This window comes from Phascolarctos cinereus, unplaced genomic scaffold (assembly GCF_003287225.1).
Source record: "Phascolarctos cinereus isolate Bilbo 61053 unplaced genomic scaffold, phaCin_HiC Scaffold_5;HRSCAF=322, whole genome shotgun sequence".
NCBI lineage: Eukaryota > Metazoa > Chordata > Mammalia > Diprotodontia > Phascolarctidae > Phascolarctos > Phascolarctos cinereus.
The window spans coordinates 30,464,969-30,491,329 of record NW_027555958.1 but is presented as its reverse complement, the minus strand read 5'-3'; the positions used below and the strand labels follow the sequence as shown (position 1 = coordinate 30,491,329).

Here is a 26,361-nt window from a genome sequence, read left to right as displayed (position 1 = left end):
CCCCTGCCCCTCTCCAGAGACACCCCACAGGGCTTGGAAGCTGCAGCTGCAGCTTCCACCCTCTAAGAGTCTCAGTAAAAAGAAAGGAAGAGAAGGCTTTAAAGCAGGAATTCCTAGCCTTGTTTTTGTGTCATGGAACCCTTTGGCAGTCTGATGGACCCCTTATGGGAATGATATAAATGAAATATAAATAAATATAAAATAAAATGCATGGGATTACAAAGGAAACCCATTTTGATACAGTTATCAAAAAAAATTTTCCAACAGGTTCATGCATTTCATAAGGTAGTCATTGTGAAGATCAACAACATATATAATGTTTTGCAAACCTTAAAGCACTATAGAAATGCTAGCTGTGATTATTAGTGTCAGAGACAGGATTTGAACACAGGTCTTCCTGACTCTGGGTCCAGTGCTATGGCCACACTGCCTCTGCTATGGCCAGCCCCTGCTAGAACAAGCCTCTCCTAGACAACGTCTCCAAAACACGGCTAATGAAAGTTGTTTGGCATGTCTGTACATATTTGTAATGGATTTTGTTTTTCTTGCCTTCTCGGAGAATTAGAACTGGAAATAAAATTGAGTTAAAAAACCCCAAGTTGATGGACCCCAGCTTTAAGAACTCCTACTTAGGAGGCTTTCTTGACAGTGGCCTCAAAGTGTGGCTGATGGTGGGCTGAGAAGCGAGCCAGACTAGCCTTCAATGCCCTCCACCATTCCCAACCAGATCTCTGCTAGCTGCAGTCAGTTGGTTGACTCTTTTCCTTCCAGCCAGGCGAATCTGTGCCCTGTTCCCCACCCCCCACACACATGTTCCTCCCTCTACGCCTTTGCTGGTATCTTTTCTCTCACCCTTGACACAACCTCACTTTCAGGGTCCAGCTGAAGCCCCACCTCCTCCTCGAATCCTTTCTTGGCCAGCCACCCCCACCTCCTGAATGCCTGTGTCGCACTTGTCAGCAACCTTGGATTGTTATCCATTTGTTCAGATCTTGACTCCCCACCCAGACTGCAGGTCCCCTGTCTCTCATACTCTTGGATCTCCCACGAGGAGGTGCTGCCTTGTGCTCAGCTTGGTGGAGATGCTCAGTCACGTCACCGCATCAGCCCACAGCACTGTTAGGGTGCTTGGCTCCTCTGTGGTAAACCGCCCAGAGCAGAAGGGTAATCAAGGGGATTACTGGGAAGGGCTATGGGCTCTCTTATTAATCTCATTTTTGATGATCAGGAAGTCCCACATGAGCTGGAGGGGGCAGGGTTGGCAGATGGGCAGGTGCCTTTGACGGGTGGTCATACTGGGGAGAAACTGGTACAGATAGAGAAGCAAAGTGAAGCAGAGGGCTGCTTCAAAGAGAGAGTCATTAGCAAATACGTCCTCTACTTTGAGAAGCAGCAGGTGTCTGGGAATGGGCCTCCGGCCCGGATGGATTTCTGGGGAACAGTCCCAATTTGTTGGCACAGATGGAAGGCTCTGCCTAAACAGAAGATGGAAATTTTGATAGTGAAATGCTGGCAAGTGCCAGGGGAGGGGGAGGGATGTAGCATGTGTGCTACTGGGCCAGCGTTTGGAACCATGGTGAGGGGAGTCCCACATCTCAGGGCAATTCACCCAAGTAGAAATGGGCCATAGTAGGGAGCAGGCAGGCAGAGATAGGGGGCTGCCTAAGAGAGGGAGGGTCACGCAACTCCGAGTGGCCGATGGCAGCCAAGAGCTTCCCCAGGCCCACCCAACTCCCTTTCATACTGTCTGCTGAGAAAAGAGGGCTGTTAAGGGAAGGGGGAAGGAGAGAAAGGTTCAGACAACAGGAGAGAACTTCCAGGGGAGGGAGACAGAAGCTGGAACAGCACAGCCAGGGTCTTTCACGATGGAGCGCCCAAGAGAATAGGGGCAGTGTCCAGGGATGCCACAGAACCCAGAAGCAAACCCAGACACCCCAAGCTTTAAGCTTGGATGAAGAGCTGAAGGGGCGGCAGCCAGGAAAAAGGATCCCTGAGTCTGGGGGGCAAAGGGGCCCTCGCTTATCAACCGGTTTGTCATTTTACTTTGAGTTTGTTGGCAGTCAGGTCCTCTTACTGCTCAGAATATAAGCTGTTGACTGACAAGTGATGTAATGCACAGAGGAGTTGACTTTATTTCCTCTACCTCTTAGAGGAAAAGCTACTAAAAATATAACTTGGGTTCTGGGCCCCACTGCCTCACCTCTAATAACATTCGGCCATGAGAGTCTGCTGTGCCTGATGGGGCTGGGTCATTTATAAAACATTAGCATCTCTTGTACTGACATTTCACTTTTTATATTACAGGACTTACCAGGTGTTTTAAAAAAAATTAATAAAGTGCTTATAGCCTTCATTTTCCCACCGAGAGCCTTGATGTCCAAAGTTGGAAATGAAATAAGGAACGTAACAATATCCTCTGTTTGTAAGGGATGGCCGGGACTGTTGCATGGCCACCGGTTAGAACAGGGGGACCCCTGGGGGATAATTACAGACTGTAGATTATTTGTTTTGGCTTCTTTGGGTCTCCCTTTAGTGGAAGTCTCAAGTCCTGTAGCCAGGATTTGACTGTCCAGATCTGAGGCAAACTATTCCTTCCTTCCTTCCTTGCTCTTGGGGCACCATTTACTTTCTCTTTAGCCTGAAGAGTTGGAAGCATCTATCCATGAAGCTGCACTCCCTTGTCCCACCGCTATAGGTGAGAGAATCCCTCCCCTCCAGGTTTCCCACATTGGGCTTTTCTATGGCAGAAGCATAGCATTTCAAGCCTCCAAAAAGAGCCCCTGCTGCCCCAGGACCGGGCTGTCCCCTTCCAGCCATGGGGACCCCCTGGGGCGGATAAGCCTCAACAACAGTGCCAGCTGGTCCCAGGCTTCTGGGCCCAGGCCAAAGAGGAACCAGGAGCAGCCTGTTCAGCAGAGGGACAGCAGAGGCAGTGCCGACCCAGCTCAGGCAGCGAGTGGGGAGTGAATCATGTTCTGTGCGAGGGAAGATCTGGAAAACAAGTGGCTTTTCTGTCTTTTTTTTCCCCCCTCCTTCTCTTGCCGTCCCTATGAGTCAACGTGCCCTGCTCCACACGTCTCTAATTCACCAGCAAACGTGCCATTTTCTCAGCGCTATGCCCAGGCTCTGCAGGCCCCACACAAGCCCAGAGATCTGTCACTCCTTCAGGAATGTTGGGTTAGGAAATGAAAAACAGAGCTTTCTTGTCCAAGATAATTTTTTTTATTGTTTTTCTCTCCCTAATTGGATTCAGTGTTTCTTTCCTTTTACACCCTCTCCGAAGGGGAAATTTGTGTTTGCTGTTTGTGCAAAATGCAGAAAAAATATCAGCAACCCTCATGTTTGGGGGGGATGAGGTGGGGTTGTGCTAAGTTGGGGGGGTGCTTCCAGCCTGTGTTGGGATCAAGGATAGAAATGGACCCTCATCCTACCCTCTCTTCCCTTCCCTGTCTTCATTCCTCTTACCTACAGCAGGTTTTTTCCATTCAGTATTTCTAATCTTAAAATCTCCTTAGTCTATTAATCAGGAGACATAACTCTCAAGCAGTGTAAGAGTGAAGGCCCCCTCTTCTTCTTGAGTCTAGACCAGTATCTGAGGTCCCCATTACTGCTAATGCCTTCCCTCTGAGATTACTCCCCGCCTTACACAGTATGTATCTTGCATGGACATTATGTGCCTGTTATCTTCCCCATTAGAATGTAAGCTCCTTGAGGTCAGGGACTGGCTTTGCCTTTCTTTGTATCCCCAGCATTTAGCACAGTGATGCTTAATGGTGATGTATCTGCCCCCCCCGCCTAATCCCCTTCTCTACTAGGGTTCTCTCCCCAAGTCTTAAGGAATGTCATTGGTTGGGTTGGGTTAGGTTTAACGACTGGGTATGAGCCTCTGTGCTCCTGTCCTCTTGCCCTCCTCGTAGGTGACTTCTAGGCTAGCTACACTGTCCACACCTGTTGGACTAACACTGTTTAAAACGGCTTCACTTATAAACAAAACGACCCTCTTCCTTTCCCCTTCCTCACTCTGTTCATTCCCCAGGGACCTGGTTCATTAGGAAGCCCACAAGCTGTTGGGTTTTCTTTCCTTTTCTTGGGCACAGAAGCTGTTTCAGGAGGTGTCAGGGAGTGTTGGGGGCAGGGAGGGGAGGTAGATGGGAATTCATTGCATATAAAAAGTGCCCTAAGCCACCAAGAACATTGGTCCCCTGAAGTGATTCTTGCCACCTTCCAGTTCCTCTGCAATCACCCCCTTACCTTGGATTGAGCCAGGGTCAGATTTTGTAAATATGGCTACCAAGTTTTTCTAGACCAAAAAAAAAAAATTATAGAACTTTTTCCCCCACTAAAAATTGACCAATACAATCCTTAGTTTCAGCAGGTATCATTTCCTTATAGTTTATAAACATGATATGAGATGTACAGTTTGATAACTGAAGGGGGAAGGCCTGTGCATTTATATATATAGAAAGAGAGAGAGTATATATATATAAGTGAACAGTTAGGAAACCCCACCTTCTGCAAAGGCCTTGTTTCTCCCAGGGAAGTCCTAAATTCCAGCCTCTCACAACCTTTCCTTTGGTAGGTGGCCCCTCAGGAGCCCAGCAATGAAGTGCTATAGGCCAGCGTCTCCTGAGACACAGGAATGTGAGAGGCCTGAACCCCACGAGGCCGCGGGGGTCCAAGGATTGTACGTGTGAGGGCCATCCGCTGGGTGGACACGCTCAGGACTTCCGTGGTCATCCTCAATTCTCGCAGAGCCGTCTTGCTCCATCCGAGAAGTGTAGGGTCTTTCCAACCCCCTTAAAATTAACAGGATTTTGTAGAGAACACAGCTGTGTGTGTGTTTGTTCATTTGTTGCTAATGAAGGATTAGCTTGTGTCTTTAAAAAAATCTTTTTTTTAAATCTCCTCACTTGGGTTGGCAGTTTCAGTGGGTGCTCGGACAGGGCTGTTTGTGACAGCTGGGTTGGTAATGCCTCTAATCCCCTTCCACTGTGGGTGCTGTACAGTTTTGGGCTTGATAATCCACCGGGCCGTGGACAGAGACTGGCCAAAGCCTCCGCCATCCTTTCCCTGGAACCGGCAAATCCTCCATGTAGAAAAAAGAAAAAAGAAATTCTGTTCCTTTGTAGATAGGTGGCAGTGCCCTGTGCCAACTGCCCTCCTCAGCTATCAGCGGAGGGTAACCGCCAGCACCAGGATCCACGCCAGGAGGGAGGCCCTGAGAGCGTTGCCCCTGGAGGCCTGCTGTACCCCACTGGGTGAAAGGATGGGGGTCCTCCGGGCGCATTTGCCCTTCTTTTTGGGGCGTGCTGTGGGCATCATGTCAAAGTTGAACTTGTGGTGGTAGTCCGGCACGTAGTCCTGGACCTCGTGGCCGTGTTTCCGGGCCCCACCAGCCCCCGGTTTGGAGATCTGGTTCCGGTTTCTGTAGTTCGTGCAGTTCTTTCCAGACTTCTTGGAGCCCAGGCGGGAGCCAGGCTGGTGGCCGTGGAAGCTGTGCTGGGACCCCTTGTCCTTGGGGCCACTGTGGGGGGGGTGATGCTCCTTGCGAGCTGCCCGGTCGGTGGTGGTGAGGGTGTGGGATTTGAGCTGGTTCAGAGACTCAACCCCTGTACAGTTCCTGAAGTCCTGGGCCTGGAGCAGCTTCAGATCCCGGCCCTGCAACGTCTCGGGAGAAGCACAGAGCACACTGGAACTGGAGCCCCGGAACCTCCGCAGCCACTCCCACAGTGACCGGGCCCGGCAGCCGCAGTCCCAGGGGTTCCCGTTGAGCCGGAGAAACTCCAGGGCCCCCAGGGAGGTGAGACAGTCCCCCTGAAGTTCAGAGAGGCTGTTGTTGAAGAGGAAGAGGGTGGTGAGTCTCTGGAGGTCGTGGAAGGCCCGGTGCTGCACCAGCCGCAGCCGGTTCTCGTGGAGGAGCAGGCGGTCCAGGTTGACCAGTCCCCGGAAGGTGTTCTGGGCGAGTTTCCAGAGTTTGTTGCCGTGGAGGAATAAATGACTGAGGTTGACAAGATCCACAAAAGTGTCGTCCTGGAGAGACTCGATGCGATTGTCCTGCAGGTAGAGGTACTGGAGGCTGTGGAGGCCACCGAAGATGCCCGCGGGCAGGGAGCTGAGCCCACACTTGTACAGGTAGAGGGCGTGGAGCTTGGCCAGGCCCTGGAAGGTCTCGGGGGCCAAGGTCCGCAGGTGGCGGTTGTCTCCCAGGTCCAGCTCCTCCAGGCGCACAAAGCCTTTGAAGGTGTCGGGGTCGATGGAGGTGATGTTGTTGGAATAGATCCAGAGGGTGACCATGGAGGGGCTGAAGTGGCCGGGGAGGAGGAAGCTGATCTGGTTATTCTGCAGGAAGATGCGCTCACTGTCCTCAGGGATGCCCTCAGGGATGGTGGCAAAATTGTGTGCCTGGCAGCTGACGGTCATGGGCGCAGGGTAGCACACACAGTCCACGGGGCAACAGATGCCCGCCTGGAGCTCCAGACCACAAAGCACCAGGAACAGCTTCACATAGTGACCTGTGCGGAGAGAGGAGAGCCAGGTCAGGGGGCTCTGGAGTGGGCAGGGGCGGGGCAAGGGGAGGGCCCAAGCACCCTCTGCTGAGAACCTTCACCTTTGCTTCCCACCCTGGCACTGGCTCAATTACTTAGCATACACCTGCCCACATTCAGGTCAGTCAGTGGGCCCATCCTTCCCAGAGCCCCCAGGTGGGGTGGAGAGAGAGGGGAGCGTTTAGAGATTTGAACCAGAAGGGAATTTGGGGGTCAGCTAGGTTGGAGGGAGTGGGAGAAGAGAAGATACAGGGCATGGGCCAGCTGGGCCCACCCCAAGGTAGAATGGGTAAGTCTCCACCAGGCCCAAGGCTCCATGTCGTAAGGGTACAGCTCTCTATCCTACAGCCTTGTTGTGGGAGTCACAGAGATGTAGAACCTCAGAGGTAGAAGGAAACTTCGTAATCACGGAATCCAACCCATCCCCAACATCTCCCTTAGCTACTGGGATGGGGAGGAGCACCAGCTCTGAAGGTCCTCTACCCCCACTCCCCACCCAGGGCCTCCACATGGGGGTCCCTTTTTGTAAACAGGGAGAAGCAGGCCGTACGAAGTCTCATCCACACCAACATTAGGGGGGGTTGGAGGAGAGCGGGGGGGGGGGGGGGGGCCTTGTGATAAATAGGCCAAGGCCCTCAGAGCTGGAGCTGCTGGTCCAAATGACTCCCAAGTCTGGGAGGAGCTCCTCTTCCTCCACACTGACTCTCAGTCCCCTGGCTAGGCCAGAGGCCTCACTTTGGCCACACCTATCTCAGGAGAAGAATGTCAAAGGGCCAGAAAATATCATAGGGGAACTTTCCTGGAACACCAGCCCCAGCTTACCGCTGGGGGGGCGCTTCCCGGTAGCAGCGATAAATGGTGGCTGACCCTCACAAACAGCTGCTGTCTCTCTGCTCCCCGTGGTCCACTTTCCCCTCCTCATCCTCGCCTTTGTTTTCCCTTCTTACACTCACCCCATGCTCCCTGACCGTTAGCAGTCCCTACTCCCAGCTCCATTTCCCCTGATGCTCAGCCTTCTTGCCGGCCCTGGCTGTGGTGAGCACTTGCCCCTGTCCAGAGCACTTCCTCTGTAGTTCTTTCTCTAATTGGGCATTAATTAGGCATTCGTTAATGGATCCTTAAAATAATTTATTTTCGGATGTGTCCAGCCTGTGGTCTGATAATAGCCCTACGCTCATTATTAGACCGGCCTCATTACAAATGTTCGTCATTACCTGCTACTTTCCAGGGTGGATCAGCCGTTATGGTAAGTGGAGATCTCCTCCTGTTACATTCTTAATGAAGGAGGGTTCTTTCTCTCCACAGAATTTCCTTGTTAGGCAGCTTTAGGGGGAAGGGGTGGATTTCAGAACCTTTGTCTCACCCTCTTCTACCCCCACCCCAGCACAAATAATAATGACTACAGCTCATACTTTAGATGGCTGGTCAGAGGTTACAAAAGCCTTTCTGTCAGCAGCCTGGGGAGCCAGCCTGGACACAGTCTATCCATCTCGATTTCATAGATGAGAAAACTGATGAGAAACCCCCTGGGTTTATTGAGTCCTTGGAGCCAGGCTGTGGCAAGACCTGACTCTTCCCTGACTGATTCCAGTGTGGAGCTCTCTATTTACCGCTCATCTTGATTTATCATAAGACAAATACCATGATTGGAGTTTAGGTCCAGATCTGAGATTTCACCGGTGTAGATGAAATTCCAGTATGGAAACCCCCTCCACCAATGCAGACAGGCAGCCGAGCCGTCTGTAACTTCATAATCCTATAGAATTGCCTGGCACACCAAGAGGGTCTTTAGACTGTCCATGGGCACTGCATTCCAAATGAACTGGCCATTCTCCCTCCAAGATGTGCCGTCTCCTTCATGGAACTGCCCGAATGCCTGGAACTCCCTCCCTCCCTCCCCACCTCCACTTTTGGGCCTCCTTCAAGGCTCAACTCAAATTCTGCCTCCCAAAGGGTGCAGATTCCCCATCCTTCATGCTAATTGGGCTTCTCCCACTGAAACCGCTTTATTTATGTCTGCTGTATGTCTATTTTGTATATGAGGGGTGAAGAGCTGGCCTTGGAACCAGGAAGAACTTTGTTAAGTCCAGGGTCAGACACATACTGACCGTGAAACCGGTCCTCTCTTAGTCCTCAGAGTGGGTGTTAACCTGCATTGGTGAAGGGAGTTTCCTCACCTGGGAGGTCTCTCTACCAAGGAACAGGTCTATGCCTATATATGTATGTGCTAGTTCCACTGGGGCTCTAGTTTTTGTCTGTCTCTGCAGTGCCAACCACACTTCTGGCAATTCTTTGGTGCCTAATAAATGTTGAATGAATGAATGAATGAATGACTAACTGCCTTGAGCACAGGTCTTCCCGACTCCAAATCTAGTTCTCTGTACCTACCCCACACTGCCTCCCTCCAAGTTTTATGACATTTTAAAAATGTGCATTTATAGAAGGGAATGGGAAGGAACTTCACAGAAATAGTGAACTCCCACTCCCAGTACAAGTCGGCACCTTCTCTGAGGCAAGGTAAGCGTGCGCAGGGCAACACAGCCAGTTGAGATCAGAATCAGGACTAGGTTTCCCTAGGTGGGTGGAATGGAGACGTTATGGAAAGTCGCCGTTAACGTGGGTTTCTGCTTGTCTTCCCTCCTTCTCCAAGGAGTTCACTCAGGAAGGCTGCCTCTTTGCTTACCCCTGGTGCCTGATGATACTATCCATAGCCTAAACTGGGGGAAGGGGGGAAGGAGAGACTCTCAAAAAGCCTTCGGGTCCCTCTCCCCCTTCCCCCCCATGTCCAAGGCACAGAGCTAGGGATCTGAGTACTTAAGACATACTGGGGAGCCCCCACATGAGGTTCTCCCTGGTGTCCCTCCTACTTCTGAAAATCACCCTCCCACTCTCCTTGGGTGGAAGGTGTTGAGCGAGTGAGGGTGAGGAGCGGCACTCTCCACCCCTACCCCTCACCTTCCTTTCTCTTCCTGGGCTCTCTGGGGCTCCCATCAAGCATGGTGACCTCCCTAGGGAGGTTCAAACCCCCAAAGCCTGGAAGGTGTATGTGAGCAGGGGTGGGGGACAGGTCAAGCCTTAGTGCTCTCTCCCCTCCCTTCTTCCATCTTTTTCTCCTTCTCTCCTTCCCTCTATCCTGCCCTCCTTCCATCCATCATTTCTTCCTGCTTTCCTTCCTTCCTTCCCTCCTTCCCTCCATCCTTCCTTCCATCCTTCCCTCCTTTCCTCTCTCCTTTCTTCCTGCCCTCCCTCCATCCTTCCATCCTTCCCTCCTCTCCATCCTGCCCTCCTTCCCTCCATCCTTCCTTCCATCCTTCCCTCCTTCCCTCTCTCCTTTCTTCCTGCCCTCCTTCCATCCATCCTTTTTTCCTGCCTTCCCTCCTTCTTTCCCTCCATCCTGCCCTCCCTCCCTCCCTCCTTCCCTCTCTCCTTTCTTCCTGCCTTCCCTCCTTCCTTCCCTCCATCCTGCCCTCCTTCCCTCCATCCTGCCCTCCTTCCCTCTCTCCTTTCTTCCTGCCCTCCCTGCCTCCTTCCCTCCTCTGCTCGGCCGGCTCCAGGCCCTGCCCTCCGCTGCGGGCCTCTCTGCTCCCGCTGCCGCCCCCCTCGTTTGCTGCAAACGGGCTCGTAAATAGGTGACAGCTCCCAGCTGTTGGGAGTTATGGGCTCCCGGAGAGTGACAGCTGCTTCCCGTCCCCCTCCCCCCGCCCGCCATCCCCCGCTCCCGCCAACAGAACGTTTCCAGCCCATAAAAATCATCGCAGATCATTGGCTTTGTGCATAATCGGGTTAAGGCGGCCAGCTTTCAGCTTTGGGAAGCTGGGGGAGCTGCGCACCCACCTCACGCCTGGGCCCCAGACCCCTCCGATGCGCCGGCCTTTCAGTGGGCAGTCAGTACGGGGACCGGATGGGGCGGGAGGAGGAAAGAGATCTAGCGGGTGGGGGACCAGGAAGGGCTGCTCCTGCCCTCCCCCTCAATTCCTTTTGAGCTGGGAGGGGCCTTGGAGATCACTTCACCCAAACCCCTCATTTTACAACTGAGGAAACTGAGGCCCGGGGAGGGCCAGCGGTGTACCCAAGCTCACACAGCCCGGATTGGCACCCACTCGCACACAGAGAGCTTGGCAAATCGCAAAGCAGAGTCAGAATTTGAATCCATATCGCTTGACACCAAATCCCACGTTGCTGTCTCCCGGGACACAACTGAAAGTGAGTTTCAAGGTCATCTATTCCAAGCACGGAATAAACCTCAGTCCCCTTTGCAAGATTTCCCCATGACTTGTCCCCCATGGCCTTTGCTTGGAGACCTCCAGTAATAGGCAGCTAATTACATCTTGAGGCAGTCTATCCACTCTGGGGCAACTGTGAATGAGGAAGTGTTCACTGAGCTCAAACCTCCTTCACCACAAACACACTCAAATCAATTCACTGAGCGGCACACGCAAGCACTTCTCATAGGGAGAACACAGTGCTAGGCACTGGGGGGAGAAAAGATTAGAGAGGAGTCATTAAAAAATGCTTTACTGAATCAACAGGGATTTGGAATCAGGAAGACCCAGGAGCCATCTTGCCTCTGAGTCTCAGTTTCCTCTTAATAGAGAAGAGAGTCTCTGCTCTCTTCCGGTTCATAGTCTAATAAACTCAGAATCTGTTTGGGCTGGAAGGACCTCAGAAATGGTGGAGCCCTTCTTTCCACAAAAGCCTCCTCTCCCCACCCCAGCTCTGCCTTTGTTCTTGGGTAGGGTGTGTCAACCCGCTTCCAGTGGCTTCCATCACCCCGGTGACTTTCTGGACCAAACAGGCCCTCCTTTCCTGGTCACTACGGTTTTCCCCCATAAGGCAGGGGTTGGCTTCCATTTTATATTTATGTGCCTGGTGCTAAATAGAGAGCTTGGTGAGTGTGAACACAATACATGCTTTTTCATTCTTTCAGTCATTCATCCATCTGCCCAATAAAACTTTTTTACAGAACAATCAATTAACAAGCGTTTATCGAATGTTTACTATGTAGCAGACTTTGTGCTAAGCACTGAGGACAAAAAAGGCCCCAACAGTACCTGTCCTAGGTGGCAGAGCTGGACAGAGAGATGGAAGTTCAAATGCTGCCTCTGACACTTACTGTGTGACCTTGGGCAAGTCACTTCACCCTCCTTGCTTCAGTTTCCTCATCTGTCAAATGAGCTGGAGAAGGAAATGGCAAACCACTCCAGTATCTCTGCCAAGAAAACCCCGAATGTGAACAATGAAAACTTTTATAAAATGCTTTGCAAGCCTTAGAATTTGGAAGGTTTTTTTTAAAAGCTACTAACCTCCTGAGATGGACCAGGATAATCACTCCCATTTTGCAAGTGAGGGAACTGAGACTTGGAAGGGTGAATGACCTGCCCAGGGTCAGATAGCTGGTGATCTGGGGTCCAGGATAATTCCCTAAGGTCCCAGGTTTACCTTTCCCTTATTTATCCAAACCTACACCCCTAAAGGCTGGTTTGACAGGTCACCGGTCCGCTCAAGTAGCGTCAATGGCTCCCTGTGGCCTTTAAAGAATAAGATAGGAACGCCTGTGCCTGGCATGTAAAACCTTTCACAAGTTGGCTCCAACCTGTCTTTCCAAGAGAATTTACATATCACTCTTCCTTCCTACACTCAATCTTCCAGCCAAATGGGCCTATCCACTGTTCCCTGTAGAGAACACTCCTTCTCTGGTCTCAGTGTCTTTGCATGGGCTGTGGCCCCGTGCCTGGCAGTTTCTCCCTCTCCCAGCCTCCAGTCCCTGCCAACAGGCTCAGCTAAGGATCACTTCTTCCAAGAAGCCATTCCTGATTTCCGCAGTTGAATGTCCCTCCCCAGATCACTCTGTATTTCTCTTGTACAGATTGTGAACTTACCCGTGAATATGTTGAGTCGCCCCTGTGGTAGAAACAATGTCTTCCGAGGCAGGCCTCTGCCGTGCAGGTAGGTTTATTTATTTTCCCCCTAAAAGGCGGGGGAGCCAAAACTTGACTGGTCCTGGTGCCAAGTCTTGAGCTGCTGGCTCAGCATCCCAGTATCCCTAAGGACATAAAAGTCCAGCCCCAGAGAGGAATCGGGACTCCCTTAGACTTTAGCCCCATTTTATGGATGAAGAAATTGAGGCAAATAGAGGTTAAGTGACTTGATCAGGGTCACACGGTAAGTTTCCGAGGTAGGATTTGAACTCAGGTCTTCCTAACTTCAGGTCCATATCCAGCACAATGCCAGGCACATAGGAGTCATTTAATAAATGCTTTCCTGAATCAACAGGGATTTGGAATCAGGAAGACCCAGGTGCCATCTTGCCTCTGAGTCTCAGTTTCCTCTTAATATTCCTCAAAACAGACGCCAAAGGATCATAGATAGAGAAATGGGATCTGGTGTCACCCTTTCATTTTACAGCGAAGGAATCCGAGGTCTGGGACAGTGAAATAATCAAGTCACCCAAGTAATGAGTGGCCAAGCTGAGATTCGAACCCAGGTCCTGGGACTCCAGATCCAAGCCTCACTACACTGCGTGGAACAGCATCTAATGATGTGATGCTCCAATGAGATGATGCAGGCAAAGAGCTGGCGGACTTTGTAGTTCTCTATCAGCACCAGTTATTATTAGGAGCCGCCAGGACTCATGCTCTGCTGGCCCAGCCTCCCTCCCAGAGCTCAGGCTCACCTCCAGCCCTTTGGTGGAGGAAGTGTCTCTCTGTCTCTCATCTCTGTCTATCTGTCTCTCTTCTCTCTCTCTTTTTGTCTCTCTCTTCTTTCTGTCTCTATCTCTGTCTTTTTTGTCACTCTCCTCTGTTTCTGCCTCTGTCTCAGTCTCTGTCTGTCACACACACACACACACACACACACACACACACACACACACACCCTCATCTCCCTTTCTGGACACCAAGCTCATATCATCTGTAGCATCCATCCCTCTGTCCTCAGAGTGCACAGACAGGCCTTGAAGGACACAGAGAATGGGAAGAGGTGGGGATGTTCTAGGTGGAAGGAAGGGCAGGAACCAAGGATCAAGGTAATGAGGAGAGGGGCAAGTAGTTTTGTCCTATCAGGGAAAATATGGAGTAGATGGCTGTGTGAGGCCTGGCTGCGTGATGGCCTCTGAGGTCCGCCACGTCTACAATCCGTCAGCTCCTCCATCGAGGATTGTGGACGCAGGGCCAGAAGGGACTCAGAGGTCATCTAGTCCTCCCCCCCATTTTACAGGGGAGGAAACACACCTCGAGAGGTGAGGACCCTTGCCCAGGGTCAGGGAGGTCAGTGGCAGGGCCCAGGTTCAAACCCAGATCCTCTGGCTCCAAAGTCACGGTGCCACGCTGCTTCCCACTGTAGATGACCGAAATCAGGAGTATGAGTCCTACCCCGACCTGGCTCTCCTTCAACAAGACACGTGGCCAGAGGAGATCGTGGGATCGTGAATTAGAGCAAGAAGCCTCCTGAGAGATCAAGTACATTTTACAGATGAAGAAACTGAGGCCCAGAGTCAGCCCAAAGTGACTTGCCCAGGCAGGAAATCGAAGAGCTAGTCTGGAAAACCACATCTTCTGACCCCCAGTCCAACTGGATTTGTTTCCAGAGGGGCTGGGCTACCCTGGGCCAGCACCGGCAGCCACAGGGGCTTGCATGTCTGTGTCTTTCAACGGAAAGGCAGTGGACAGAACCCTGGATTTGGAGTCAGAGGAGATGGGTTCGAATTCCCACTCTGCCTCTTACCCACAAGTGACCTTGGAGAAGTTCTCTCTCCATGTGAGGCTGCAGTTTCCTCACCCGTAAAATGAAGGGGTTGGCCCAGAAGGCCTCCGGTCTCGGCCAGCTTTAAATCCGATAATAAACATACTAGCCGTGGCTGTGTTGACCCGTCTGATTAGCGTGCAAACATTTTACCTGCTTTAAATCACTAACCTTGGAGAGGTGAGCTTTCACGCTTCCCCCTCCACTGCCCAAAGCAAAGAGTCCTCCCTCCCGCGGCGTATCCCGTGTGGGCCTCCTCTCTTTGTTGCCCCCATCGAACAAAGGGCATCCTTCCCACCCCCCTCGAGAACTTGCCCACCCCTTTCTTACCTCCTCCTGCCCTGATCTCTGCTGGGTCCCTGCCCAGACTCCCCCTGCTTGGCAAGATGGTGGGCTTATCTGAGGCACTCCTTGTACCAAGATGGAGAGATAGATAGACAGATGGACAGACAGACAGACAGAGACAGACAGAGACAGGTAGGCAGACAGGTGGACAGATAGATACAGATGGACAGATAGAGACAGACAGATAGAAACAGGCAAACAGACAGGGAGAAAGAGACAGATAAGCAGACAGACAGATAGATAGATAGACGGAGAGACAGATAGATGGACAGACAGGCAGAGAGCTTGGCAACTAGAGAGGCAGACAGACAGACAGCTAGAGAATAGATCTAGAGATAGAAATAGAGATATATAGATAGAGATAGAGATAGAGATAGATCTATATTCTACTGGGCGAAGATGACGGGTCCTGCTGCCTTCTCCCTAGACTGCAGGATCCTAGGGGAAAGAGCAGGTCCCCTGGAGAAGCTGCCACAGCCACCCCCATCACCCACGGAGCCAATAGACTCCAGACTCCATAAGGTACAAAAGTGGCAAAGGGGGCACAGAAAGACCTGGGTTTGAATCTTGCGTCTGGTGTTGTATTATCAGTGTGGCCCGAAGTTGCTGTTAAAGCTCTGTGGGACTCAGTTTCCTCCTTTTGAAAAACAAGGGAGCTGGACTAGAGAGGTGATTTTCTTGGACTTGGAATCAGGGAGATGTCAGTTTGGGTCCTCCCTCTAACATGAGCCAGGCCATCCTGAGGCTCAGTTTCCTCACCTGTAAAATGGGCCTCATGTAAAGCATTTTGCAAAACCTTGAAGGGCACAGAGATAGGGGTGATGATTCCTGTAAAGCTGGGTGACAAACGGGATACAGTTCTTTGGGGAAGCCCCTCAAAGAAGAGGAAGGCAGGGTTACTTCTGTTTCCCAGCCCTGGAGCCCCAGGCTTGGCTAGCAAGAAATGAGTAAGCACTTATTTAGCACTTTCTCTGTCTGACACCATGTTAATGTGCTAGCGTGCAGGGGATACAAAGAGACAGGGAAACAGTCCCCCACTGCACCCTCCTGCAGGTTGGTGCTTTCTTCCCTTGGAGGAAAACAGAATGTACATATGATAATAGCAAATATTTATATAGCACTTTGAAGTTTGCAAAGTGTTTTACAATTATCTCCTTTGACCCTCATGGTAACCCAGGGAGGTAGGTCCTCTGACTGGTATCCCCATTTTCTAGATGAGAAAAATGAGGTTCAGTGATCTGCCCAGGGTAGAGGCCATCTTGTCCAAACTCCTTATTTCACAGGGGAGGAAACTGAGGCCCAAAGTCATCAAGGTAGTAATTGGCAGAGGAAGGATTTGAATCCAGGCCCTTTGAGTCAGAATCCAGCACTGCTTCCATCTTGTCAAGCTCCCCAGTCTCTTCCCTGCAGATCCCCAGTTAATACTCTTTCTCTCCGGGAGGCACCTGCTGCTCTCCCAAAGCCTGAAGCACTTTTGTCATTCCCCCCAACACCCAAGCTTTTCATCATTTGAGCTTGCCACATGAAAGGCTTTTAAACAGGGAGTCTTTCATCAACTGGTTGAAAGAGAGAGAGAGAGAGAGAGAGAGAGAGAGAGAGAGAGAGAGAGAGAGAGAGAGAGAGAGAGAGAGAGAGAGAGGCCCTGCCCCCTCCTCCCCAGCCTCAGGCCCGGGGCCTTCCCAGTCCCTCTCTCTGATGGGCAGGCCACCCTGGCCAACAGTCCTGTGTGAGCAGCCTTCAGACAAGGGCCAGTCTGGGCCTGGACTGCTCAGGCTGCTCCTCATTCTGGCCTTTGGTTCTCCATCATCTTGTACTGTTCTCAGCATTTTCTGTGTGTGACTCTCGTCTGCCACAATCAATCAACAAGTATTGATTAAGCACCTACTGTGTGCTATGCACCAGGGATACAAAGACAGAAATGACATTGGCCCTACCCTCATGGAGCTTACATTCTATCAGGGCACACAGGTAAATAAAATAAATACTGGGTAAATAAAGGGCAATTTGGTGGAAGGAGAGCCAGAAAAGCTTGTGCAAAAGAGGTGACCCTTGAGCTTATGATCTGAAGGATGCTGGGAATTCTAAGAGGGAAGATAAGGAAGGAAAGCATTCCTGGCATGAGGCCCAGCCTGTACAAAGGCCTGGCGATTAGGAGATGGAAAATCATGTAGAAGCGACAAGAAGACCAGTCTGACTGGACCACAGGGAGTAATGTGTATTGTGTTTAGAAAGGTTCCTGGAACCGGATTGTGACAGGCCTCAAGTGCCAAGCGGAGGAGGCTGGAACATCTTGGAGGTCGGGGCCTGTGCTCCATCATCCTCTTGTACCTGGAACAGTGGTGGGTCCCGGGGGAGCACGCACAAATGACTGATTGCCTGACCTCGTGGACCAATCAGTCATTACCTCTGAGCCTTCACGATTCCACATAAACCCAATTGTCTGCCTTTAGCTAATTCACTCAGCAGCTTCTCTCTAAAGCTCCCTCCATCATCCTTGTATCTCTGGTAGCTCCCATTACCTCTAGGATTCCGTCCAAACTCCTGTGTTTGGCACGCAGAGCCCTTGGCAGCCTGGATCCAACATACCTTTGCAGACTTTCTATACGTGATTTCCCTTTCTCTAGGCTTTAGTCCAGCCAAACTGTCCTTCTGTTTTTCCTCGAGCACAACAGTCCATTTCCCATCTCTGCACCTTTGCCCAGGCTGTCCCCCATGCCTAGCATGCCCTCCCTCCTCACTCTGCCTCACAGAATCCCCAGCTTCCTTGGGAGCTCGGCTCTGGCGCCACCTTCCTCCCCTGCCCGTATTTGTAGCTGTGTTTTCCCCATAGAGCGTATGGTTTTGTCTCTATCTCCCCAGCACTTAGCACAGGGCCTGGTACGTAATCGTTCATTAATGGCTGCTTGTTGATTGAGATAGGGGAGAGGCTGGAAGGGAACTTAGAGACCCTCATTTTACAGATGAGGAAACTGAGGCCCAGTCAGAAGTAACTTGCCCTAGGTCCGGGTGCTCTGGCTGAAAATCCAAGTGTCGGATTTTTTTTTTTAAAGCTGCCTGTACTAAGCTTCCTCGTAATTACCCAGTGTGAAGCAGGGACCAGATATTCTGTGGCTGAGGAGGAAGAAGAAGGCTGAGCCTTTGGCAGAGGGGATGGGGGGTGGTTCCTGTTTCCAGATCCCTTCCGCTTCCTCCTCCTCCCCAAGGCCTCTAGACGTGGCTTGGTGGGGTGACACACAGCTGCTGAAGGGAGTGGGGAACTCATGAAGTAGGAGACAGAGGAAAGAAAGGAGATGGGATTTGGCCGTTCAGTCGTGTCCGACCCTTCCTGACCCCATGTGGAGTTTTCTTGGCAAAAATACTGGAGTGGTTTGCCATTTCTTTCTCCAGATTATTTCACAGATGAGGAAACTGAGGCAGACAGGGTGAAGTGACTTGCCCAAGGGTCACACAGCTAGTGAGTGTCTGAGGTTGGATTTGAGCTCGGGAAGAGGAGTCCTCCTGACGTGGGGCAGCTAGGTGGAGCAGTGAATAGAGCTCCAGGGCCTGAATTCATGAAGTGTCCAAAACAACTGAACAGGTGGGACACAGAAGGGAAGAGAAAAGAAGACTGGCGGGTCGGGGGAGGAGACAGGTACGAGAGAGGATGGAGGAGAAACATGAGGGTGGTAGGAGAGATAAGCATAGGGAAGTGAGAGATGATCACGTCCCAGGTAAGACACTCCTGGCTGTGTGACCTTGGGCAAGTCAGTGTCCCCCAGCAACTCCCCAAGGCTATAAGCTACTTTGGGAAATTAAGTTTCATTTACCACCCCCCAAATAAAACCCCCCTAACATCTGGGCACACCAGGACTGCCATATTCTAGTCCTCTCCACCCCCACTCCTCAAGCTGTTCCATTTGGGGGACGAGCATCTGCCTTTGCATCTGCCATCATTCCTGCATGAGCTGCAAGATGAAATCAACTCTGCACCGCCAGAGCCCTCCTCAGCACCCCACTGCCCTCGGGTCCCCTCCTTCCTTCCCTCTCCTCCCAGATCCTGCACCACTGAAGGAGTCTTCTCATCATTTCCCAGCCAGGCTGCTCTGCTGGACTTCAGCACCTCCATAAACTCATCATTTTGCAAGATGAAATCAACTCAGAAACTCTCACCTCCTCAGATTGGTTCCCTCTATGCCCCTGCTCTGGGTAACCTTCCTCTTCACCTTATTTTTAGGTGTTCTCTTCCCTCATTAGATTGTGAGCTCCCTGAAGGCAGGGACTGTCTCATGCCTTAGTAATTAGCACAGTGCCTGGCACATTATAAGCACTTAAGAAACGTTCATGGACTGGGATGCTGCCTGGGGAGGTAGTGAGCTCCCCACCACTGCAAGTCTCCAAGCACAGACTGGATAACCATTTGTCCGGTGTGTTGACATGCCTTCTTGGGGTATGAGTTGGTCAAGCTGGCCCCAATGTCCCCCCTGACGGTGAAATTTTGTGCATTCTGTGGCTGGCCCGCTTTCCCTCTGGACCTCCCAGCCCCTGTCCTTCCCAAAGGCCCTCTCCCAGCCTGAGGATGAGCCTAGATTCTGTGGTCGCTGTCTTCAATCATAGCATCTTCCTTGCTAATCTGTCTTAGCTCAGCCTGTGCTGTGAACTCCACTCAGCCCGAGGCTCTGAGAGCAGGCTGCTAACTCAGTCTGGATGGACTCCATGGATTGTAAGTCAATCATCCATCTCGGCCAGAGAAAAATGGAGTCCACTTCTGCCTGTGCTCAAAGGGAAATGGGGCAAGAATTTTGGTCCTCTACTCTAACACTTGTTTTACAGGGGTGGAAACTGAGACCCAGAGAATGGCAAGGACTTAGCCAAGGCCTTGTGGGTAGTGGGTGGCTGAGCTGGGTCTTACTCAAATGCATTGGTCTTTGCACCATGCTGCCCTGGGGGATGTAGATGAATCGGTATGGCCCATCCCCAGCAGAGCTGAGACAGCTCAGCTGCTGCCGGTGAGTCAGGAATAGCCTCTTTCTACCAGGAGAACAGCCAATTGTCAGTGGCCCCAAGCCTTCTGGCCTCCTGCCAATCTCCACCTTCCTCTGACTCAATGGCTGGAACTTTGCTGATCGGTAACCTATCACTGATACCTCATCATGGGACTCACAGGTTACTCCCCGTGCCCCCACCAGCAGCATCACCACCACCCACGTACGGGCCGTAGCTGGCGCCCACCCACGCTCCATCGCCATCACCGCCATATCTCTGGGCCTTTGCTCAGGCTGGTCCCCGTGCCTACCGCATACGCCCTCCTCATCTCCACCTCTTAGATTCCCCGCCTTCCTTCACCCAACAGCCACTTCCTTACCAGAGGCCTCTCCAGAGGGCCCGAACTCTGGTTCCCATCCAAAGTAGCCACCTTGACCCTTTTCGAGATTCGACAACCACCTACTAAGTGCCAGGCAACATGAAATAGTCCCTGCCTGCCCTCAAGGAGCTTACATTTAACTGGAGGCTTGGCAGGTGCTGAAAAAATTCTGAATTAGCCTGTCCAATACTGTGACCAGGCTTTACCGAAAGTGATACCAGGGGAACGTAACTTCCTTCAAGGCAGGGACCACTTCTGTTCCTTTTATTTTTGGCTTTGCACAGTACTTGGTTCATAAATGCCCATTGGATTGAATTCAACCAAAACACAGGCAGGCCATAGGAAAGAGAAATAAATGTACCTCCACTCGTTGAAGAAGTGGGGGCCTACGGGTGAGGAGAGCTGCATATGCTGTCAGACTGTTGTGTTAGTTGGTGATTCTCTGCTATAGGCTCAGTGGGGAGGGGAGGGAGAAGGGGTGCATTTAGCAATAAAGGCGATGTAAAAATAAAAGATAGCAATAAAAAAAATTGGGAAAGGACAAAGACAGTCAAGGTGGGGTCAGGGCCGGTGGCTGGGGAGAACGGAGTTTCCACTGGCTGTCCCCCTTTCTGTCCTCCAGTTACCTGCCGGCTTTTACGCCCTGAGGCCTCTGTTAGCCGGCTGCCTAGGTCGCTGCCTTGGTCATCCGTGGGCCTCTCTCAGCCCCGGCCTCCCCCCTCAGCTGGGACGGGGCTGCCCCGCTGGGTTAACTGAAGGCTTTTTTCTAAGCCAATCGATGCTAATAGAATAGATCTCAGTGGTGAAATGCTCTCTGCTAATCGGATCAGGCCTGTCCAGTGCTTCCCAGCTAGCTACAGAGAACGGCTGGCGCCTGGGCCGCTTGGTACTTCTACTTCGACACTCTCCAGCCTCAGTGGTCCCCATCCCCTCCCGACTTCTCCCTGCCCTCGATGAAGCCTCCCTAGGAAAGCTGCAGGTCTCTGCTCATTCTGGCGCTGACCCAACCCCCAGAGCCTGGGTGAGGGCAAGGGCAAGGGTGAGGGTGAGGGCAGGGGGCAGCAAAGGAGCATTTTCCAGCTTTGTCCTTTCCGTTCTCTCTGCTCTCTACCCCACCTCCCTGCCTCCAAAGGGAAGCCCTTGAAGTTGACATCCTCATGCCAAGCAGCCTAGTGAGGGGTCAGCCCTGGTGTTACCAAAGAGTCTGGTCACCTGGCTCTGCCGGACTCTTGCTGAGGGACCTTTGGAAAGTAGCTGCTGCTCTCTGGGCCCCTAAACTGTGGGTAGGATCCGTTGATTTGTAAGTACCTCCCTGCGTGGATAATTCTGTCTTCCTGTTTGGAGTCAGGAAGGCTTTGGTTTGAATCCCGCCTCTGACTTTTATTAACTGTAAAACCCTACGCAAGGCACCTCTCAGGGCCTCAGTTTTCTCATCTGTAAAATGGAGATAATAATAATACCGGTAGCTCCTACCTCACGAAGTCATCATGAGGTTAAAGACTGGTTTTTGTTGTTGTTGTTGTTGTTTTTTGGCAATTGGGGTTAAGTGACTTGCCCAGGGTCATACAGCTAGTAAGTGTCAAGTGTTTGGTCTGAGGCCAGATTTGAACTCAGGTCCTCCTGACTTCAGGGCCGATGCTGTATCCACTGTGCCACCTAGCTGTCTGTAAAGTGCTTTGTGAACTTATAAAGGGCTAATAGAGAAGAGATGAGAAAACTTCAGAGGTGGGGGCCTCTGGGTGTGTAACACTGCATACTGTCTGACTTGGTTGGGGTGATGGTCAGTTTTGCTGACCTGCCTTTTGCTTCTCTCTCTTTAATTCCTTTTTATTCTTTGTTGTTGTTTTTTAACCCAGACTTTGAGTTTATCAGTGTAGGGAGCTCCCTCATGAGGAACTCCCTCTATCAAGCAAAGGGGCAGGGAATAGGCATTTATGAAGCACCTACTATGTGCCAGGCAATGTGTTAAGTGCTCTACAAATACCTCTTGATCCTCATAATCACCTTGGGAGGGGAGTTCTGTGATTATTTCCATTTTACAATTGAGGAAACAGAAGCTCAGTGACTTGCCCAGGGTCATATAGCTAGGCTGGACTTGAACTCAGGTCTTCCTGCCTGCAGTCCCTGAGCTCTGTCCACAGGGCCATCAGCTGTCAGTTCGAGTCAGAACAGGGATTCTTAATCTCGGGGGCCCATGAACTTTTTCAAACATATGTTGTTAACTGCATTTCAGTATCACTGAATTCTTTGGTAACTATGGATTTTATGCTTTTCAGACCATTCTGAGAAGAGGTCGTAGGTCTCAGCAGACCTACAGGAGGCCATAACACACAAGCAAAGTTTCAGAACGGTGGTCTTAGAGTATTTCCTGGGTCTCTGAGAAGTTGAGTGACTTGCCCAAGGTCACACAACCAGTGGTGCCAGTGGTAGGATTTGAACCCTACCTGACTCCCAGGCCTTCACTGCCTTTCTTTTTTCATTCTTTGTTACAAGAGAGGACTCACTGGGTGGGGAGGGGGTGGGTGTATATTCAGAAATGAAGGTGATGTCAATAAAAATTAAAATTAAAGAGACTATGTAATCGAAAAAACCCCACACTTTTAGAGGCTATGGAAATGTCAGGGATTATTATTATTCCTTGGCTGTGGGCAGAAGAGGGGTGAAGAGCTCCTAGGCATAGTACACACCAAATAAATAATAGAAGGGGAGGTTTTATTGGGATGTCTAGCAAATGGACCCCAAATATTCCTCTAATACCGTGAAGCTCATTTCAGATCTCAGACTCCCCCGCCTGGGCATCCCCTCACGCCTTCTCAAGGCCGGCACCACAGGAAGCAGGACAGGCGTGTGGCTGGGGGTGGGGGGAGAGGGGGTCTCAGCCATCTCAGGAAGCATCTGTCCTTCCTGAAGGCAGCCTGGAGCGCAGATCGGATCGGATGGCCCTTTCCTCCTTCATTTCAGGTGCCTCCCTCCTGCCATGCTCTATTCCTGGCAGGTATGGCTAGGGGAGAAGTGGGGTAGCTCCCCCCTTCTTCTCCTCCCCTCACTTTGATTCCTACAGTGGATCCCGAAATGTCTCTCCGGGCTTCTGCTGATTCCTGAGGCGGGTGAAGGAGAGCCCCTTCTTCTGGGTAAACACATGTATCACCAGCAGCTGTGCTATTTCCAGCATCTGTGATGTCGGCCCCCTCCTCATCTGCGGCCTCGCTCTGGCTGCTCCTCTGACTCCCCCCTCGCCTTCCGACACACTGAATTATGTATCCACTCCAAGCTCCTCCAGCACTCCCTGAGAACAGCTCTTAGCTGGAAGAGCGGTGGCCTCTTGGTACGATAACCTTTCGGGTTTCATTTAGAGCATTCCTCGGCCTGTGAAGCACTCCCCACTAGAGACACTTTACTAATTATGCTACTTAAGCTGCTGGAGTGGACCCCCATCAGGGCCAATGGAACCCATCCCCTGCCCTGGGTCTATGATGCCCAATCCAATGGAACCCATCCCCTGCCCTGGATCTATGATGCCCAGCCCAGTGGAGCCCATCCCCTGCCCTGGGTCTGTGATGCCCAATCCAGTGGAGCCCATCCCCTGCCCTGGGTCTGTGATGCCCAGTCCAGTGTAACCCATCCCCTGCCCTCTGGGTCTATGATGCCCAATCCAATGGAACCTTCTTTTATAGATGAGGAAACTGAGGCCTAGAGAAGGGAAGGGGTTTGGCCAGGGTTGAACAGGTGGTAAGCACCAGAGATGGGATGTGAGCTCAGATCTTCAGACTCCAGAAGGAGTTCTCTTTTACACTGAAGAGCACTAACTCTTTTGCTGGAGTCTGCCCCAGGGCATTGGTGACTGGACTGTATCCGCAGGAGCCTGAGACCTGGAGGAGCAGTGGAAAGGGAAGAAGCATGTGACCTCTGCCCTTCTGATTCCATAATCACCCAGGGAGGGGGCAGGGCAGGGATAGCCAGGACGAACCATTCAGTCAGTCTGGGCAAAGTCTGAAAATTCTGTGCCCCTAGGCTTTGTCCACAGGAGGCTCGGAGCCTCCCCTGTATCAGTGCCGGGAATGATCACAGAGAAGGGAATTTTTTGGTGTTAAAATTTCTGCAGTTGAGTCATTTTTCAGTTTGACTCCTCGTGACCCCATTTGGGTTTGGTTTGGGTTGGGTTTGGTGTTTTTGGTGGAGGTACTGGATGGTTTGCCATTTCCTTCTCCAGCTCATTACAGATGAGGAAACTGAGGCAAATTGGGTGAAGTGACTTGTTTGGGGTTACACAGTAAGTGTCAGAGGTGGGATTTGAACTCAGGAAGAGGAGATGTGCATTATAAAGTGTCCTTCTCCAAGCACGGCTCTAAGAAGAAAATAAGTCCCCTTTCCCACGGGGTCCACTATCAGATTTTTTCAATATGATGGTCAGTTTTGCTCAACATTTTTTTTTTTATGGGGCAGCAAGGTGGCACAGTGGATAGAGCACTGACCTGGAGTCAGGAAGACCCAAGTTCAAATCCAGCCTCAGACACTAACTGTGTGACCCTGGACAAGTCACTTCACCCTGTTTGCCTCAGTTTCCTCATCTGTCAAATGAGCTGGAGAAGGAAATGGCAAACCACTCCAGTATCTCTGCCGAGAAAACCCCAATGGGGTCACAAAGAGTCAACACACCTGAAATGACTAAACAACAATAATGGGGGGGGAAGGGAAATGTAGAGATGATATAAACAGGGGAGACAACAAGATTTCTTTTACAGTGTCCCTTTCACACCCTCCTGCCTCGTGTCCCTACACCTGCTCCCATCTCCCCATCCTCCCTCTCTTTTCTCTGTTCACACTGTTACACCCTAGTTCAGGCCCTGGACTGGACTCTAGCCATTGCATCCTAACTGATCTCCTTGCCTCAAGGCTTTCTCCCACTCCAATCCATCCTCTGCATGGCTGCCAAAGTGATTTTCCTAAAGTGCAGGTTGTCGACCTGTGTTACTCCCCTACTCAACATGCTTCAATAGCTCCTCACTGCCCTTAGGATCAAATAGAAACTCCTCTGCTCCTCCTTTAAGGCTCCAACCTTGTTATATTTAACTCTCCTTCCCACACTGGGCCTTCTTGGCGGTCAGACTCACGGCTCTACCTCCTGCCTTCACTTCTGTGCACAGGATTTTCCTAATGCCTCAATTATCACTCCCCCTCACCTCTGTCTGCATTCTTCATTTTCTTCAAATGCCACCTTCTACATGAAGCTCTGCTGATTCCCTCCTTCTAGTGTATTTCTGCCTCATCTAGATATATTGTGTGTTTGTATGAGAGAGAGAGAGAGAGAGAGAGAGAGAGAGAGAGAGAGAGAGAGAGAGAGAAGAGGAGGGAGAGAAGAGGGAGAGAGAGAGGAGAAAGAGAGAGGAGAGAGGAGAAAAAGAAAGAGAAAAGGAGAGAGAAGGGGAGAGAGAGAGGAGAGGAGGGAGAGAGTGGAGAGAGGAGAGAGAAAAAGAGAGAGAGAAGGGGGGAAAGAGGGAGAGCAAGAATATAAAGTATGCAGCAGGTACTTTATAAATGCTGTTGAGTATTGATTGGGACCCAGCATTCTTCATCTTTTCCCGCCCCTAATTCACTGCTGCCTGGCCTCTACCATTCCTCCCTCTCGCCCTCCTCCAGGGCTCCAAGAGCCAATTGGTGCATCAGATAAAGAAGCCTGGGTTAATGTACCCATGGGAGAGGCCTCCTCAAAGGGATCTATGCTTTGTAAAAGCAGGATTTCTGGAGCCAGTACCCTTGTCTGTTTCCCAGGAGGGAATCTAACAGGAAGCAGAACTGTGGTGGAGATGCCTTGGGGGTAGGTGGGGTGGGAGCTGTCTATCTCTGCCTGATAAAAAACCCCAGGGCACCCCCCCCAAAAAGTGATGGAGAGCTCCTGGTGGCATCCATCAGTAGAATGTCAGAGCTGGGAGAAGCCTTAGAAAGCATCACATCACGCACTCATTTCACAGAGGAGCAAACTGAGGCTTAAACAGGCCAAGGAGGGCTCAGAATTAAAAGGAGTCTGCTTTTTCCTGAGGGTGGGAGGTGGGCCGGGGAGTCCTGGGGTCCTCGAGGGGGTGGAGAGGCTCACAACACATACAGAATTTTCCATTTTAAGTCCCTGTAGCAAGATGTCCCTTCCCCTAGAGCAACTGTAAATCTCTGGGCTGCCTGAGGTTTCTGGGTTGAAATGTAAATGTGGGGTCTTGAAGATATTGAAGCCTTGTCAATGGAAATCCTTGGGGACTGCCCTGGACAGAGCTGGCTATACCTTTAACAAGAAAATAGATGTATTGTGAATTGTGAATCTCTGAATGGGGATGGTGTAAAAAGAGATGAGGCCCAGGAGGAAGGAGGGAGAGAGGGAAGAAGCTTTGACTGAGCCAGGTG

General features: G+C 51.3%; 1 protein-coding gene across 1 annotated transcript in view; it reads right to left on the bottom strand.

The window, feature by feature from the left end:
- Positions 1–3,199: 3,199 nt before the first annotated feature.
- The window catches only part of RTN4RL1 (reticulon 4 receptor like 1), a 125,595-nt gene continuing 102,433 nt past the window's right edge, over positions 3,200–26,361 (bottom strand). The window contains exon 2 of the mRNA XM_021007033.2: positions 3,200–6,512. Within this exon, the coding sequence (XP_020862692.1) occupies positions 5,170–6,512 (1,343 nt within the window). The 3' untranslated portion in view covers positions 3,200–5,169. The remainder of the gene's footprint in view (positions 6,513–26,361) is intronic.